The 19,125-nt window shown below is 50.2% G+C and overlaps 1 protein-coding gene across 1 annotated transcript in view; it reads left to right on the plus strand.

The window, feature by feature from the left end:
• Nucleotides 1–1,426: 1,426 nt before the first annotated feature.
• OBI1 (ORC ubiquitin ligase 1) overlaps nucleotides 1,427–19,125 on the plus strand; it is a 61,152-nt gene continuing 43,453 nt past the window's right edge. Inside the window, exons 1-4 of the mRNA XM_075334362.1 lie at nucleotides 1,427–1,766; nucleotides 5,205–5,340; nucleotides 7,663–7,754; nucleotides 10,966–11,205. Of these exons, the coding sequence (XP_075190477.1) occupies nucleotides 1,704–1,766; nucleotides 5,205–5,340; nucleotides 7,663–7,754; nucleotides 10,966–11,205 (531 nt within the window). The 5' untranslated portion in view covers nucleotides 1,427–1,703. The remainder of the gene's footprint in view (nucleotides 1,767–5,204; nucleotides 5,341–7,662; nucleotides 7,755–10,965; nucleotides 11,206–19,125) is intronic.

The following is a 19,125-nucleotide window of genomic DNA, read 5'->3' on the forward strand; positions in this document are numbered from 1 at the left end:
AGCGGTATGTGCCCTCCCCGCCCCCCGATTTATGGGCCCTGGTGAGCTGTATGGGCTTCTCCCCCCCTCCTAGGTGTATGCCCTGCCCCCCCGGTGCCGTATGTGCTGGACCCCGGAGCTGTGTGTGTGGACCCCCCAGAGCTGCGTGTGTGGGGCCTCCCAGAGCCGCGTGTGTGGGCCCCCCAGAGCCACGTGTGTGTCTGTATGTATGCAGCACAGCTATGTGTGTATGTATGTAGCAGAGCTATGTGTGTATGTATGTAGCAGAGTTATGTGTGCATGTATGCAGCAGAGCTATGTGTGTATGTATGCAGCAGAGCTATGTGTGTATGTATGCAGCAGAGCTATGTGTGTATGTATGCAACAGAGCTATGTGTGTATGTATGCAGCAGTGCTATGTGTGTATGTATGTAGCAGAGCTATGTGTGTATGTATGTAGCAGAGCTATGTGTGTAGCAGAGCTATGTGTGTATGTAGCAGAGCTATGTGTGTATGTAGCAGAGCTATGTGTGTATGTAGCAGAGCTGTGTGTATGTATGTAGCAGAGCTGTGTGTATGTATGTAGCAGAGGTATGTGTGTATGTATGTAGCAGAGGTATGTGTGTATGTATGTAGCAGAGCTATGTGTGTATGTATGTAGCAGAGCTATGTGTGTATGTATGTATCCATCAGAGTTGTGTTGTGTGTGTATGTATGCATGCAGCAGAGCTGTGTGTGTCTGTATGCATGTATGATGTGTATCTATGTATGTCAGTGTATATGACTATAGATGTGTCAGTTCTATATGTATTTTTGTGAGTTTGTCTTTAAATATGTATGTGTGTGTCTGCGTTTGGATGGGGCCCACTGGGACTCTTCCGCCCGGGGCCCACAAAAACCTGGAGCCGGCCCTGTATGTGAATAACCTCCCAGCAGCCCCTGTTACATGATAGCAGTGCCATTCTGAGGGACCAACTTCATGCACAGAACTAGTCCTATACAAGGCAGTACAGCACTCTCAAATCACATCCGATTTTGCATACAATTGCCAGTAGTGTTGAGCTAACTGAATTGCACTTGTTTGATTTCTGCACTTTTGTGCGGTCCAATTTGAATGTTTAAATTAAACCGCATTGTGAATATACGCGATACTGCGATATACGCGACCCGTATACAATCATGGGTTAAAACATACCAGAATTTGGCTTCAAATTTAAAGCCAAAGGTAATAGGAAATGAAGAGCCGTTTTCGGAGCCAAAAGAGCCGGCTCACCAAAAAATCGTATTTTACCCATCACTACTCTGCAGTCCGCGGCGCAGTGCCAGTGTGAATATAGCTATACTGTACAGGAAGAAGTGATGGGGCACGCTAGCTCGGTGCATGCCCTGCGGCTGCGCAGAACGGCGCCTCACAGGTCAGGTACCCGCGCTCAGCGCTTCACAGCGGGTCTCGTGCATGCGCGCAGCGCATCACAGCAGGGCTTGTGCCCGCGCATAGAGCCTCACAACATGTCTCGTGCCCGCGCATATCGGCTTACGGGTCAAGTGCTCGCGCACAACGCTTCCCAGGTGACGGGGGAAGCCCGCGGAGAAGGAATCATGGCGCCAACCACCGCGCGTTCTCCTGCCTGCAGGAGTGTGGCCTCTGCCGCCACCCGTAGCTGCGCTTTGTGTATGGAGAGGAGTGCTCTGTAGTGGGTGAGGAGTCGCGGGCACAGAGGAGCATGGCACACAACGTAACGCTGGCACTAACGCTGCCCATTACCTGCCACATCTGCCTGGGCAAGGTAAGCTGAGCCGGCTGTGCCCCAGCTGGATCGTCTGCACGGGTCCTGCTGTGGAGGTCTGTAGTGCCTGCAGAACACATGGAGTTGTGCTTCTGACAACCAGGCGCCTGGCTCTACTTTCCCCAGAGTTGTCAGGCTTTGCACACAGTTCAGGGTCAGTAATGTTGGGTAGTTGTGTGAGGAGTGATGGCAGTGGGCATGTGCCCGGCCCCGGGAGACGCAGCGCCTCGTGCTGACAATGTCAGGCTTCACATTTTGGTTTTTGTTGCTGTGGATCTTTGGAATTGTTGGGTGCGATGTGTACCCCTAAGGCTAGGCACACAGTACGGAGGGCACCGGCAGGATGATGCCAAGCGACATAGGTACCCCTGTGATAAAACATACTGCCTGGTATACATTGGTCTGCCATTTTAATAAGCGGCCCAATCTGCTGCGATTTCCCATAAAGGCAAATAAACGGCATATCAGTCAGAGCTAGAAACCCGGCGGAGACTTTACAGTATACATCAGGAAAAGGTCCTCGCGCTGTGGCGAGGTGCAGAGATACAGAGGGGGTCCAGACGCCGCTGTGTAGCATACCAGCCCAACACTCTTTTTGGCCTTGGCTAGGATAAAGGATTTGTCTATAGGATAGGTGATAAATGGTAGTGAGCCACCACTATAGTACCACGCTCAGTACTAGTGATGAGCCACCACTACAGTACCACGCTCGGTACTAGTGATGAGCGAGCACTATAGTACTACACTCGGTACTAGTGATGAGCGAGCACTATAGTACTACACTCGATACTAGTGATGAGCGAGCACTACAGTACCACGCTCAGTACTAGTGATGAGCGAGCACTACAGTACCACGCTCTGTACTAGTGATGAGCAAGCACTACAGTACCACGCTCTGTACTAGTGATGAGCGAGCACTATAGTACTACACTCGGTACTAGTGATGAGCGAGCACTATAGTACTACACTCGATACTAGTGATGAGCGAGCACTACAGTACCACGCTCAGTACTAGTGATGAGCGAGCACTACAGTACCACGCTCTGTACTAGTGATGAGCAAGCACTACAGTACCACGCTCTGTACTAGTGATGAGCGAGCACTATAGTACTACACTCGGTACTAGTGATGAGCGAGCACTACAGTACCATGCTCAGTACTAGTGATGAGCGAGCACTACAGTACCACGCTCAGTACTAGTGATGAGCGAGCACTACAGTACCACGCTCGGTACTAGTGATGAGCGAGCACTACAGTACCACGCTCAGTACTAGTGATGAGCGAGCACTACAGTACCACGCTCAGTACTAGTGTTGAGCGAGCACTACAGTACCACGCTCGGTACTAGTGATAAGCGAGCACTACAGTACCACGCTCGGTACCAGTGATGAGCGAGCACTACAGTACCACGCTCGGTACCAGTGATGAGCGAGCACTACAGTACCACGCTCGGTACCAGTGATGAGCGAGCACTGCAGTACCACGCTCGGTACCAGTGATGAGCGAGCACTATAGTACTACACTCGGTACTAGTGATGAGCGAGCACTATAGTACTACACTCGATACTAGTGATGAGCGAGCACTATAGTACTACACTCGATACTAGTGATGAGCGAGCACTACAGTACCACGCTCAGTACTAGTGATGAGCGAGCACTACAGTACCACGCTCTGTACTAGTGATGAGCAAGCACTACAGTACCACGCTCTGTACTAGTGATGAGCGAGCACTATAGTACTACACTCGGTACTAGTGATGAGCGAGCACTACAGTACCATGCTCAGTACTAGTGATGAGCGAGCACTACAGTACCACGCTCAGTACTAGTGATGAGCGAGCACTACAGTACCACGCTCGGTACTAGTGATGAGCGAGCACTACAGTACCACGCTCAGTACTAGTGATGAGCGAGCACTACAGTACCACGCTCAGTACTAGTGTTGAGCGAGCACTACAGTACCACGCTCGGTACTAGTGATAAGCGAGCACTACAGTACCACGCTCGGTACCAGTGATGAGCGAGCACTACAGTACCACGCTCGGTACCAGTGATGAGCGAGCACTACAGTACCACGCTCGGTACCAGTGATGAGCGAGCACTGCAGTACCACGCTCGGTACCAGTGATGAGCGAGCACTACAGTACCACGCTCGGTACCAGTGATGAGCGAGCACTACAGTACCACGCTCGGTACCAGTGATGAGCGAGCACTACAGTACCACGCTCGGTACCAGTGATGAGCGAGCACTACAGTACCACGCTCGGTACCAGTGATGAGCGAGCCCTACCATGCTCAGTACTCGTAACATGCATTTAGGTGCTTGGAAGATTCTTATGGAAAAATGAGCTCCCCATTAATTTCTGGTACACCAGTCACGCCCATCTGAACGTCTGACCTGCTTGTTACGAGTACCGAGTACGGTAGTGCTCACTCATCACTAGTACCGTGCACCTGAGCATTGTAGTGCTCACTCATCACTAGTACCGTGCACCCGAGCATGGTAGTGGTCGCTCATCATTAGTGATAGCTTATTGATCGGTGGGTTTCCAACTTCTGGGATGTGCAGCAGTCATCAGATCAGGCCCCATCTCTGTTACAATGGAGGAGTAGTGCGCATGCTCTTCCACTGCTCATCCTCTGCTGCCGATTGCTGCACTCAGCTTTTTCCAGCAGCCAAATAGAGGTGAGTGGAGCGGCAGTTGGGAGGAGGACGACCCGCTGCTCCATTTCATAATTGTAATCAAAGACTTCCCATCAGATTATAAATGTGGGACGCCCCCTCTCCGCTCCCCCAATCCTGCAGATTGGTGATACTTTTTCTCCAGACAACCCCTGTAATGAAGCCCTATGGATGCACTTAGCATGTACGCTGGTAAAAGATAAACCTAGATTACTAATGTGATCTGAGCAGTGGTGCAATTTCCTAATCCAAAGTGTGACTTGTAACGTGAGTATGGGACTTGTTACACTCTCATCTAATTTGCTACTACAATTAACTTGAGGGAAATCTCTGAAAGTGATTCTTTTTTTTATGTTCATATTTTACCAATTTTTGGATTATCTAGTTCTCTAATTTATATCCAGATGTTCAGGTATATTAATAATGAACTTTCAGTTGTATATTAGGGACATAGTGGCATATCTGCTTATGCTCCGTAGGCTGTTATAGGAAGCAGAGGGCACATTATACTAACATTTACCACCCTGTCCTGGTCGTTGGGCGCTGGCTGTGTTATGAGAGCCTGTGCCAGCTGCCGTACCCACAGGGCATATCATTCCTTACTGTCCGGCTCCACTATTGGAGATATAATGTACATACTCTAGCCAGGCTGTATATTGTGTTCAATATGTTTACAAGGGGTTGAACTGCTCATCTTCATCCTGTGACACTATTATGTCCGTGCTTCTATTAAGGTCCCTTTTTTTTGGTTACAGGTACGAGAGCCCGTCATTTGCACCAACTATCATGTTTTCTGTTCTGTCTGCATTGAACTATGGTTGAAAAACAACAGCCAGTGCCCTGTTTGTAGGGTGCCCATAACTCAGGAGAACCCCTGCAAGAATATCATAGGTATGCTAAATTGGGCTCATTTATTTTTATTTCCATGCCTGACCATTAAGAATTCTTTTGATTTTGTAATGTATTAATTCTATTATAGTCATACATCACAGATTTGTTACCTGACCCTGATAGTGGTCATAGGCAATACTGTACACAGATGGTATTATTCATGTATTTAGCTCCATTAATGCCACAGCGCTTTACATACACTAGCTACAGTGTCCTCTTGGAGCTCGCATTATAAATTCTCTTTCAGTATGTCTTTGGGGTGTAGGAGGAAACCCACATAAACACAGGGAGAACATACAAACTCCTTGCAGATGGTGTCCTCCTTGGTGGGATTTAAACCCAGGTCCCCAGCGCTGCAAGACTACAGTGCTAACCACTTGCGCCTAATACCACGGTAATGTGCACAACTGTCCCGACACCATCCACATCCCGTAATGTGCACAACTGTCCCGACACCATCCACATCCCGTAATGTGCACAACTGTCCCGACACCATACACATCCCGTAATGTGCACAACTGTCCCGGCACCATCCACATCCCGTAATGTGCACAGCTGTCCCGGCACCATCCACATCCCGTAATGTGCACAACTGTCCCGACAGCATCCACATCCTGTAATGTGCACAGCGGTCCCGGCACCATCCACATCCTGTAATGTGCACAGCTGTCCCGGCACCATCCACATCCTGTAATGTGCACAACTGTCCCGACACCATCCACATCCTGTAATGCTCTCAGCTGTCCCAACACCATCCACATTCTGTAATGTGCACAACTGTCCCGACACCATCCACATCCTGTAATGCTCTCAGCTGTCCCGACAGCATCCACATCCCGTAATGCGCACAGCTGTCCCGGCACCATCTACATCCCGTATTGTGCACAGCTGTCCCGACAACATCCACGTCCCGTAATGTGCACAGCTGTCCCGACAGCATGCACGTCCCGTAATGTGCACAGCTGTCCCGACAGCATGCACGTCCCGTAATGTGCACAGCTGTCCCGACAGCATCCACGTCCCGTAATGTGCACAGCTGTCACGACAGCATCCACGTCCCGTAATGTGCACAGCTGTCCCGACAGCATCCACGTCCCGTAATGTGCACAGCTGTCCCGACAGCATCCACGTCCCGTAATGTGCACAGCTGTCCCAACACCATCCACATGCCGTAATGTGCACAGCTGTCCCGGCACCATCCACATCCCTTAATGTGCAGAGCTGTTCCAACAGCATCCACATCCCGTAATGTGTTCAGTTGTCCCGACACCATCCACATCCCGTAATTTTCACAGTTGTCCCGACACCATCCACATCCCGTAATGTGCACAGCTGTCCCGGCACCATCTACATCCCGTAATGTGCACAGCTGTCCCGACACCATCCACATCCCGTAATGTGCACAGCTGTCCCGACACCATCCACATCCCGTAATGTGCACAGCTGTCCCGACACCATCCACATCCCGTAATGTGCACAGCTGTCCCGGCACCATCCACATCCTGTAATGTGTACAGTTGTCCCGACAGCATTCACATCCCGTAATGTGCACAGCTGTCCTGACACCATCCACATCCCGTAATGTGCACAGCTGTCCCGACACCATCAGCATGCCATAAAGTGCACAGAATGATGTGGTTGAATTTGATGGAGATTTGGGGTTTTTTTTTCAACCTAATTAACTGTGTAAATATAAGATTTCTCTCGCGCCTCCCCGAAACTCTGATATATTGGGGAAGAGCGTTTCAGACTCTCACCTACAGTGGAAACCTTCAGAAAGAACCTGAAGATCTACTTCTTCCGACAAGCCTACATCCTGCATTAACCCGCTTTCCTCTATACCGCTGCATGACTGCCCCCACTACTGTACCCTCACCCATCCCCTGTAGACTGAGCCCTCGCAGGCAGGGTCCTCTCTCCTCCTGTACCAGTCTGTGCTTTGTATTGTTCATGAGTATTGTACTTGTTTTTTCATTATGTATACACCTTTTCATATGTTATGCACCATGGAATAGATGGCGCTAATGTGCTTGACATCTGAGATAATGTGCCTCCGCAGGCTCCCTCTGCCCCCACCCTTTTAAAGAAACCTCTTTTACACAGTCTTCTCTATCCATGTTTAGCATTAGTATAGTAAGTATATTACATTTCTAAACTTTGTAGAAAGTGACATTGCACTAAGCCAGAGGACATAATTCTTTAGAAAGCACATTTGTCTTGTGCTTAGTGCATTGTTACAGAAACCATACATTCTTCATATCGATTTTTATTTGCAGCAAAATGTGTCTATCATCAAAATCAAAAAGTATTTTGTTTTGTCAGGTGGGACAAGTGAAGATGAAGGCACGCTGACTCATACAGGCCGAAAGCACCTCCGCAAAACTAGACTTCAGCTTCTTCAGAAAGAATATGAGGTAAGAGATACTCAACTTTACGTGGATAACAAGACGTGCTCTGAAACACTTGGATTGTATCTTAGAGAAGAAGAGTATAAAGGAAAGCCCATCCACTGAACACAGTGCCTTGTCGGATGAACCTGTAAGCAGAATGGCTTTTAACCCCCTTTACCTGCCTCCTGCAGAGTTGTGCCATCATCTGCATTGAGCGCTCACACTGATAGCGTTATCCTCTACTTTGACAGTGAGCTGAAATAACCTGTTTAGTGTCAAAAGCAACATTTTAATTTTATTCTCAGAAAATTTATTCTCTGTAATTTTGATGTTCTTACAATTATGGTCTGGGGTCTATTCCTACCCCAGATCGTAATATGTAAAAAAAAAAAAAAAAATATAATCTTTATGCTCCCCTCTCCAGCCCCTCTGCTACTCACTGGCATCTGTTTGCTCCTCATCGCATTTTCAGTTCGCCCCTACATATGGTGAAATTAGGGGAGGGCTCTGTGCACCGTTCATGCTGTGCTAGCTTGGGACCTTTCATGCGCTTGCACAGAACCCTCCCCCATGCCTCATCACAGCTGGGAGAGCTGGCACACAGTGAGAGGCTCAGGGATTTCGTCACAAGTCGCCTATCTAAGGCCCCTTTCACACAGCAGTGATACCAGTATGTATGATGTCCATTTTCATACGTACCGGAGACAAGGACATACGCAAACCCATTAAAATCAAGTCAGCGCAGACATAAATGTTTTCACAAGGACCGTGTGTCCGTAAGGCGCACACGAGTGTCCGTATGTTCCGCACGGAGACAAGTTTGGTTTTCTCCAGCAGCACTGATGTCACATGGACCACACAGTGGTGTGATATGTGTCACGTACTGGAGAAAACTTTGAAATAGAATTATTTTCTATACTCCACTGTCTCCAGCGCTGCTGTTTTTGGCGCTACTCTCTCGTTTCATGGCCCGCTCATTATGCTCATGCATATTCACTGCACCACAGACCCGGAGTCAGCAGCCCTGGGGACAGATGAGTAAAACGTTCCCGATCTCTGTGCTATCACAGCTAGCACATGATGAACACACTTGTGCCAAAATTATGGAGGGCCATAGCCACCTTCAACACATCCATGAAAAATGTGTGTTTACCACGGACATGTGAAAGAGACCTAAAAATATGGCGAGGTACGGAAGGGTGATGCGGAGGTGTAAGATAGATGAGCAGTAAGGTGAGTTTAAGGGCTTTTTTTATTTTCTAACATTTTGATGGCCTTCTAGGGTTCAGAAATAAGCTAGCTGCCATTTTGATGAGTCTGTATGGAACTAAATTACTGGATTTTTCAGACTATAAGACACTCCAGACCATAAGCTGCACCTAGGTTTTAGAGGAGGAGAATAGCAAAAACTTGAAGCTAAAAAAAAATAATGTGGTTATGATGCACTATTTTGGGGGAGATCTGCTGTTGAAACTGCTATAGAAGTAATGTCCCCCATCCTCGGCCCCATTCTGGTATATATGTCCCTCATCCTTGTATATATGTTACCCATACTGAGCTCATCCTGGTATATATATCCGCCATTATGGGCCCATCCTGGTATATAAGCCGCACAGATAAAAAAAAAAAAACAATTCTACTCTTCTTCCCTCTGCTCCACCCTGTGAGTGGCGTCCTCTTCTGATGCCGACAGCTGACTTCAGCTTCTAAGTGACGGGCAGCGCATGACGTTACTGCCATGCACCCCCATTCGCCGATGGTAGTAGTCGGGTCACTGCTGCAGGAAGTCGGTGGCGGCAGGTGCAGTGAATATTCGTTTTCCCATTAAAGGGAAATGAATCTTCACTGCTCCTCACACCTATTATCCCACCCACCTCTTGGCACTGAGGTCAGTGATAATAAAAAAATCTTCAGTCATTTACTGTCACTGACTTCGGTGCAGGGTTGGGTGGGATTATGAGCGTGGGGAGCAGTGAAGATTCATTTCCCTTTAATGGAAACAGATAGTCACTGCTCCTGCCACCGCTGGCTTCCTGCAATGAGGACCCTGCTCCACCACACGCTGCCACAGCGAGTCAGGTACATTCGATTTACAAAATTCACCCTCATTTTTCCTTCCAAATTTTGGGGAAAAAAGTTCATCTTATAGTCCAGAAAATACGATGCAAAACAATCTGCATTTTCACTAATGTGTATTTTTGTAACATTTCAGTAGAATTTAATTCAATAAAATCTATTCTCTCCTATCGATTGAATACCCATGTTCATTAGGAGCGCTGTATTCTTCAAGGATTGTCTCTTCTTCCCAAATGGGTTAAATTGTAAAACCAACTTCGCAATTTACTTCTTGTTAAAAAACAAAATCCTCTCTTCTCAAAAATGGCAGTTTGTTTGGGTTTTTTTTTTTTTTTTTACTTTTTAGATTACAGCTGACAGGTTTCCTAGGCAAGCAACAGTTATAAACTCTTTGCTATAGAGCTTGCAGGCGCTGCTCTGAAGCTAGCTGGGTCTCTGGATTTGTCCAGCTCCCCTGTTCCTGCGCTCCTCCGATGCTGCAGAGACAAATCTGCCCTGCTTACAGCATGGGATACCACATTTTGGACCTGCGGTGAAGCCATACTACAGTGACCTGTCAGTCAGGACTACACCGTGCCGGGCGGAACCGTAGAGACTGATTTGTGGTGCACTCCTGAAGATTGAGGATGAGCAGCTGCTTTTGCACGTCTGGCTGCTATTGAACCCTGTAACACCATTAATGATCTCACAGGGATTCTCTGTTCATTGGGGGCTGAGACATACAGACAAGACACAATCTGGATCTTCTCTGCACGTCTCTAATCACATCCGTTATTTGTGTGATCTATATGTGGGCAATAAAAAGAGGAGATCTAAAAGATAAATACATGTGAACTTGCAAATGCCAAAAATAAAATATATAAAAACAATATGTGCATTAAACTGAGCCAAACGATGTACTTGTATTGTATGTCATAGCCATGTATGGGAGTAAAGATTATGAATTACTGAAACAACCTCAAAACAGTATGTGACGAAAAGAGAAATTCCATCAGATTAAAAAAATAACATTCCAGAAGATAAAATCTCTGCACGGTACATATTCACGATCTAGTGCCAGTGGCAAGGTTGAATGTGGCTGTTGCTTAGAAAAAAAGCCATAGAACGTCTTAACCGTCTCGCGATTATTACTCTTCAGTATGTGTTTTGTATGTTTTAGGATGAAATAGAATCCCTATTGCAAGAGATAGAGGAGCTAAAAAGAGCAAATCTTCATCTAGAAGAGCGCCATGCTTCCAATCCTGCTGCCACATCCATATCCTGCAACTGTGCAAACAGAGACGCTGACGATGGAAGAGCTAATATTCGTGATAGTCTGCTGGAAGAATGGAGCAGAAAGTTGGAAATGGTGAATGCCGCCAATAAAAAAGTTCTGCAGGACATTGAAAAGTTAAAAGAGGTGATTTTCTTTTCTTCTATATACCGTATTTTTCTGACTATAAGACGCACCTGACCATAAGATGCACACTGGTTTTAGAGGAGAAAATTAGGAAAATAAAATCTTAACTAAAAAATGTGGTCATGACACACTGTTATGGGGCGGGGATCTGCTGCTGACACTGTTATGGGGGTAATGTCCCCAAATTCTCTACTAAGGTACCCCATTCTGGTAACGATCCTCCTGCCTTGTATATGATCCTGCTCATAAACCCCCATCCTGCTCATATATCCCCATCCATCCTGCTCATATACCCCCATCCATCCTGCTCATATACCCCCATCCATCCTGCTCATATACCCCCATCCATCCTGCTCATATACCCCCATCCATCCTGCACATATACCCCCATCCATCCTGCACATATACCCCCATCCATCCTGCTCATATACCCCCATCCATCCTGCTCATATACCCCATCCATCCTGCTCATATACCCCCATCCATCCTGCTCATATACCCCCATCCATCCTGCTCATATACCCCCATCCTTCCTGCTCATATATCCCCATCCATCCTGCTCATATACCCCCATCCATCCTGCTCATATACCCCCATCCATCCTGCTCATATACCCCCATCCATCCTGCTCATATACCCCCATCCATCCTGCTCATATACCCCCATCCATCCTGCTCATATACCCCCATCCATCCTGCTCATATACCCCCATCCATCCTGCTCATATACCCCCATCCATCCTGCTCATATACCCCCATCCATCCTGCTCATATACCCCCATCCATCCTGCTCATATACCCCCATCCATCCTGCTCATATACCCCCATCCATCCTGCTCATATACCCCCATCCATCCTGCTCATATACCCCCATCCATCCTGCTCATATACCCCCATCCGTCCTGCTCATATACCCCCATCCGTCCTGCTCATATACCCCCATCCGTCCTGCTCATATACCCCCATCCGTCCTGCTCATATACCCCCATCCGTCCTGCTCATATACCCCCATCCGTCCTGCTCATATACCCCCATCCGTCCTGCTCATATACCCCCATCCGTCCTGCTCATATACCCCCATCCGTCCTGCTCATATACCCCCATCCGTCCTGCTCATATACCCCCATCCGTCCTGCTCATATACCCCCATCCGTCCTGCTCATATACCCCCATCCGTCCTGCTCATATACCCCCATCCGTCCTGCTCATATACCCCCATCCGTCCTGCTCATATACCCCCATCCGTCCTGCTCATATACCCCCATCCGTCCTGCTCATATACCCCCATCCGTCCTGCTCATATACCCCCATCCGTCCTGCTCATATACCCCCATCCGTCCTGCTCATATACCCCCATCCGTCCTGCTCATATACCCCCATCCGTCCTGCTCATATACCCCCATCCGTCCTGCTCATATACCCCCATCCGTCCTGCTCATATACCCCCATCCGTCCTGCTCATATACCCCCATCCGTCCTGCTCATATACCCCCATCCGTCCTGCTCATATACCCCCATCCGTCCTGCTCATATACCCCCATCCGTCCTGCTCATATACCCCCATCCGTCCTGCTCATATACCCCCATCCGTCCTGCTCATATACCCCCATCCGTCCTGCTCATATACCCCCATCCGTCCTGCTCATATACCCCCATCCGTCCTGCTCATATACCCCCATCCGTCCTGCTCATATACCCCCATCCGTCCTGCTCATATACCCCCATCCGTCCTGCTCATATACCCCCATCCGTCCTGCTCATATACCCCCATCCGTCCTGCTCATATACCCCCATCCGTCCTGCTCATATACCCCCATCCGTCCTGCTCATATACCCCCATCCGTCCTGCTCATATACCCCCATCCGTCCTGCTCATATACCCCCATCCGTCCTGCTCATATACCCCCATCCGTCCTGCTCATATACCCCCATCCGTCCTGCTCATATACCCCCATCCGTCCTGCTCATATACCCCCATCCGTCCTGCTCATATACCCCCATCCGTCCTGCTCATATACCCCCATCCGTCCTGCTCATATACCCCCATCCGTCCTGCTCATATACCCCCATCCGTCCTGCTCATATACCCCCATCCGTCCTGCTCATATACCCCCATCCGTCCTGCTCATATACCCCCATCCGTCCTGCTCATATACCCCCATCCGTCCTGCTCATATACCCCCATCCGTCCTGCTCATATACCCCCATCCGTCCTGCTCATATACCCCCATCCGTCCTGCTCATATACCCCCATCCGTCCTGCTCATATACCCCCATCCGTCCTGCTCATATACCCCCATCCGTCCTGCTCATATACCCCCATCCGTCCTGCTCATATACCCCCATCCGTCCTGCTCATATACCCCCATCCGTCCTGCTCATATACCCCCATCCGTCCTGCTCATATACCCCCATCCGTCCTGCTCATATACCCCCATCCGTCCTGCTCATATACCCCCATCCGTCCTGCTCATATACCCCCATCCGTCCTGCTCATATACCCCCATCCGTCCTGCTCATATACCCCCATCCGTCCTGCTCATATACCCCCATCCGTCCTGCTCATATACCCCCATCCGTCCTGCTCATATACCCCCATCCGTCCTGCTCATATACCCCCATCCGTCCTGCTCATATACCCCCATCCGTCCTGCTCATATACCCCCATCCGTCCTGCTCATATACCCCCATCCGTCCTGCTCATATACCCCCATCCGTCCTGCTCATATACCCCCATCCGTCCTGCTCATATACCCCCATCCGTCCTGCTCATATACCCCCATCCGTCCTGCTCATATACCCCCATCCGTCCTGCTCATATACCCCCATCCGTCCTGCTCATATACCCCCATCCGTCCTGCTCATATACCCCCATCCGTCCTGCTCATATACCCCCATCCGTCCTGCTCATATACCCCCATCCGTCCTGCTCATATACCCCCATCCGTCCTGCTCATATACCCCCATCCGTCCTGCTCATATACCCCCATCCGTCCTGCTCATATACCCCCATCCGTCCTGCTCATATACCCCCATCCGTCCTGCTCATATACCCCCATCCGTCCTGCTCATATACCCCCATCCGTCCTGCTCATATACCCCCATCCGTCCTGCTCATATACCCCCATCCGTCCTGCTCATATACCCCCATCCGTCCTGCTCATATACCCCCATCCGTCCTGCTCATATACCCCCATCCGTCCTGCTCATATACCCCCATCCGTCCTGCTCATATACCCCCATCCGTCCTGCTCATATACCCCCATCCGTCCTGCTCAAATACCCCCATCCGTCCTGCTCATATACCCCCATCCGTCCTGCTCAAATACCCCCATCCGTCCTGCTCATATACCCCCATCCGTCCTGCTCAAATACCCCCATCCGTCCTGCTCATATACCCCCATCCGTCCTGCTCATATACCCCCATCCGTCCTGCTCATATACCCCCATCCGTCCTGCTCATAAAATACCCCCATCCATCCTGCTCATAAAATACCCCCATCCTGGTATATAGCCTGTATCCTATGGCACAGAAAAAAAAAAAACGTTTATACTCCCCTTCCCTCACTCCCTGCAGCACCAATCATCTTCCTCTCTGTCTCAGCTGCAGCTCTGCTGAGTGGAGCCGTCACCGTTGTCCTGTCTGTGCCGGTCAGCTGATCTGTGTGGACACTAGCGGCGTGCACAGCGATTACATAATCGCTGTGCTCACCGCTCTCTACACAGATCAGCTGACCGGCACAGACAGGAAGACATCGCGATGCTGCAGGGGGATGGCTCCACACACGGTGACGGGTTAGTACACTGATTCACTGCACCCCGCGCTGATAATGATGCACGGGGACAGTGAATACAGACGCACATGATCACTCCAGGCTGTCGTTGCCAGCGGCCGGCTGTAAATTATGCGCGCACCCCCCCTCCCACCTGTCAGCGCCGGCTTCACCGCTGAGAGATGGGCGGGAGGATGGGCGTGCATATGAAATGAGTGGGCCCACGTGGTCACTGCAGGGGCTGCTGCAGCCTTCTCGTGCCCCCGATGACCCGCTCCACCTCAGCACCCTCAGTCCCCGCAGCTACATTCAGACCATAAGACGCACCCCCCACTTTCCCCCAACATTTGGGTGGGGGGAAAGTGTGTCTTATCGTCCGAAAAATACGGTACCCGCTAGCACAGTACAAATATGTATTTTGAGTAATGAGTTTGTGCTTTATTCTGCAATGAAATAGAAGTGTAAGATTAAAATCGCTTTGTAGACGAGTATAATTTTCATGTAGGAGAACCTTGGAAAGCAAAGTTAATAGTTCAAAAAAGTGTCCCTGCTTTCAATAATAAACACATTTTGCCAAAAGGCAACAAAAACAAAAGACCAATACAATTAACTTTTATTGGCTAAATTTATTAAATGACCAAAATTATGTTTAAAACAGGTAGCAGGGTGGTATATTGTATTTAGTCATTATGATATTAGTGTAGAATGTAATATAGGATATTCGATTATTAGATGGCCACAGACCAATCACTCCCTATTTATCTTCCTATTTAGGTTATTCCTACCCTGTATCTGCTAGTTAAAGGGAACCAAACATCAGGATTTTTCCCTGCCGCCCATGACAGCACCACCTGAGAGATAGGTTCCGCCCACATCAGGACAAGAAACCCACTGATAAAAAAAGCGGTACCTCTCCTCCACATCAGTTTGGTTTCCTGTCCTGGTATGGACAACCCATTGCTGTCCCAGGTCCGACCCGATGTGGAAGCCTGGTACTTACCAGAAGCCGATGTTCAGGCCTGGATGCACCCCCCCTCGGTCTCAGACCTCTGCGGCGGTGAGTCGCGGGCCTGGAGCGGGAGCTCGGCCCGGCATCGCTCCAGGGATGTGCGCACTCGCGGCGGTGGAAGGCTTGTTCCTGCTGTGCATTACGATGGAGTGCAGCTGAAGACACCACTCCTCCTCAGTGCATAAGGGCGAACTCCACTAGAGCAGTGTCTACGTCTTGGGCAGAGAGGGCTGATGCCTCTATTGACAAGATCTGTCGGGCGGCTACTTGGTCGTCTCCTGGTACACTATAGGCTGAACTTCTCCTCCACAACTGACCTTTCCTTTGGGAGACGGGTCTTGCAGGTGGTGGTCCCTCCCTAAGGTGGTAGTCTATATGAATCTCTCAGGTGGTGCTGTCATGGGCGTCAGGGAAAAATCTTAATTACTCACCGGTAATGGGATTTTCAATAGCCCATGACAGCACCCTTCGTTCCCCCCCCTATTCACTGGTTGTGGGCACCCTTCGGGGAGTGTTAGAGTTAATGGTGTTTTCCTTGGGTGGTGGTATGATTAATCTGTTGTTTGTGTTTTGTTGGTCCCGTCTGGCTCTGAAAACCTACTGATGTGGAGGAGAGGTACCGCCTTTTTATCATTGGGTTTCCTGTCCTGATGTGGGCGGAACCTATCTCAGGTGGTGCTGTCATGGGCCATTGAAAATCCCATTACCGGTGAGTAATTAAGATTTCTTTGTCGCTCCATTGAGAGACCCAGACAATTGGGTGTATAGCTTCTGCCTCCGGAGGCCACACAAAGTATTACACTTTAAAAAGTGTAACCCCTCCCCTCTGCCTATACACCCTCCCGTGGATCACGGGCTCCTCAGTTTTTATGCGTTGTGTGGAAGGAGGCACACATCCACTCATGCATTCTCATACTTAGTTATGTCGGTTGGAAGAAAAGAGGGCCCCCACGGGGCCCCCGGCATGTTCCCTTCTCACCCCACTACGTCGGCAGTGTTGTTAAGGTTGAAGTACCCATTGCGGGTACAGAGGCTGGAGCCACATGCCGTCTCCTTCACCATCCCTTATGCAGCTCTGGGAGAAGTGGGATCCTAAGCGGTCATCCATTTACTGGGACCGTGCTCCCTCCGCAGCCCCTGTGGGAACCTGCCGGACCGGAGCCTCTTCAACCTCAGGGACCGGGCCCTGCAACTCAAAGGTACTCTGTGTCCCCATAGGGGACTGTGCAGGGAGCGCACCTTCTTCCCGGAAGCCGCGGCAGCTGCTGAATTGAGAAGGCCGGTGGACTTCCGCGCCGACCGTGCCTGGTTGTCGGGCGCGGTCTCAAATTTAGTCCCCGGCTTCATCGCGGCCTAGTCGCAAAAATACCGCCCCCGGGCCTACCTGTCAGTGGTAAGGGCGGGATTACCGACCTGACGTCGGATGTGAGGGCTGGAGCATCCTGCATGTTTTCCTCCCCCCTCACTGATCACTGTGGGGACCCCAGATTCCCGCACTTTCCTGGCGCCGCCCACGGCTCCACTCCTCCCCTGAGAGCTCCAGCAGCCATTTTTTGGCATTCTGCCGGTGGAGGATTCTCAGTGAACAGCTCTGCAGCTCCGGGGGATCCAAGGCAGGGAATCTGGAAGACACACTCCGCTCGTTAGCGGTCGGTAAGCCACACCGATCACCCGGTGCTGGTCCCCCTAGGGTGCCGGATTAGATACGTATATATCTATATCTATCTGTTCGGTCGGGCTGTATACCCCTTTTCCATATACCCTCAGTGATCACTCTCCTAGGAGACAACAGCATGTCGTCCACAAGGAGCAAAGCTGCTAAGGCACAGGGTTTTTTTGCCGCCTGTACCTCTTGTGGGGCTATGTTACCTGCGGGTTCCACCTACCCTCACTGTGAGCAATGCTCGACCCCTGTTTCGCTTGCTCAGCCGGAGCCTCGGACACTAGTGGGCCCCTCGGCTCATGTAGACCCCCCTGCTCCCCCTGTCCAGGCTGCAGGGAGAGAGTTCGCCTCTTTTGCTGAGAAACTCTGAGTCACTTTCTCAATCCATGGCTCAGTCTATGGACAAATGGTCTTCTAAGCTGCTAGAGGCTTTGCAGTCCAGACCGGTCCTTTCACAGGCCCCGGCCCCTGTTGGCTCGTCGCCTCCAGGCCCCTCTCGGTCCGCGCCGCAGCGCGCTCCCAGGTTGGCCCCTAGGTCTTAGGCGGAGGACTCCTGCCCGGACCACAGTCCTAGACCGGCTAAGCGGGCTCGCTGGGAATCTTCCCCGACTTCCTCACGCTGCTCGGGATCCCAGCTTGAGGACTCTCTGGAGGACGAGGCGGACGTCGCAGCTCAGGGCTCTGACCCTGACGTCGCCCTTAACCTTGATACACCTGAAGGGGACGCCTTAGTAAATGATCTTATCTCGTCCATCAACCAGGTGTTGGATCTCTCCCCCCCGCCTCCTCCTGTAGAGAAGTCGGCGTCTCAGCAGGAGAAACACCAGTTTCGGTTCCCCAAACGTACACGCAATGCGTTTTTCGATCACTCTAACTTCAGAGACGCTGTCCAGAAGCCCAGAGCGGTCCCGGAAAAGCGCTTTACTAAGCGCCTCACTGACACGCGTTACCCCTTCCCATCTGAAGTCGTTAAGGGTTGGGCTCACTGTCCCAAGGTGGATCCTCCAGTCTCAAGATTGGCGGCTAGATCCGTGGTATCGGTTGCAGATGGCTCATCGCTAAAGGATGCCACTGACAGACAGAGCTCCTAGTGAAGTCCATCTATGAGGCCACGGGCGCGTCTTTTGCCCCGGCCTTTGCAGCCGTGTGGGCACTCCAAGCTATCTCGGCTTGTCTGACTGAGATTAATGCTGTCACACGTAATTCTGCTCCGCAAGTTGCGTCTTTGACCTCTCAGGCGTCAGCCTTTTCATCCTACGCCATGAACGCCGTCCTGGACTCTGCTAGCCGTACAGCTGTAGCATTCGCTAACTCTGTGGCAGTCCGCAGGGCCATGTGGCTGCGCGAATGGAAGGCAGACTCGGCTTCCAAGAGGTTCTTAACTGGTTTGCCGTTTTCTGGCGACCGTTTGTTTGGCGAACGATTGGATGAGATTATTAAGGAATCCAAAGGAAAGGATTCCTCCTTACCCCAGGC

This window comes from Anomaloglossus baeobatrachus, chromosome 2, assembly GCF_048569485.1.
Source record: "Anomaloglossus baeobatrachus isolate aAnoBae1 chromosome 2, aAnoBae1.hap1, whole genome shotgun sequence".
In the NCBI taxonomy this organism is placed as follows: domain Eukaryota; kingdom Metazoa; phylum Chordata; class Amphibia; order Anura; family Aromobatidae; genus Anomaloglossus; species Anomaloglossus baeobatrachus.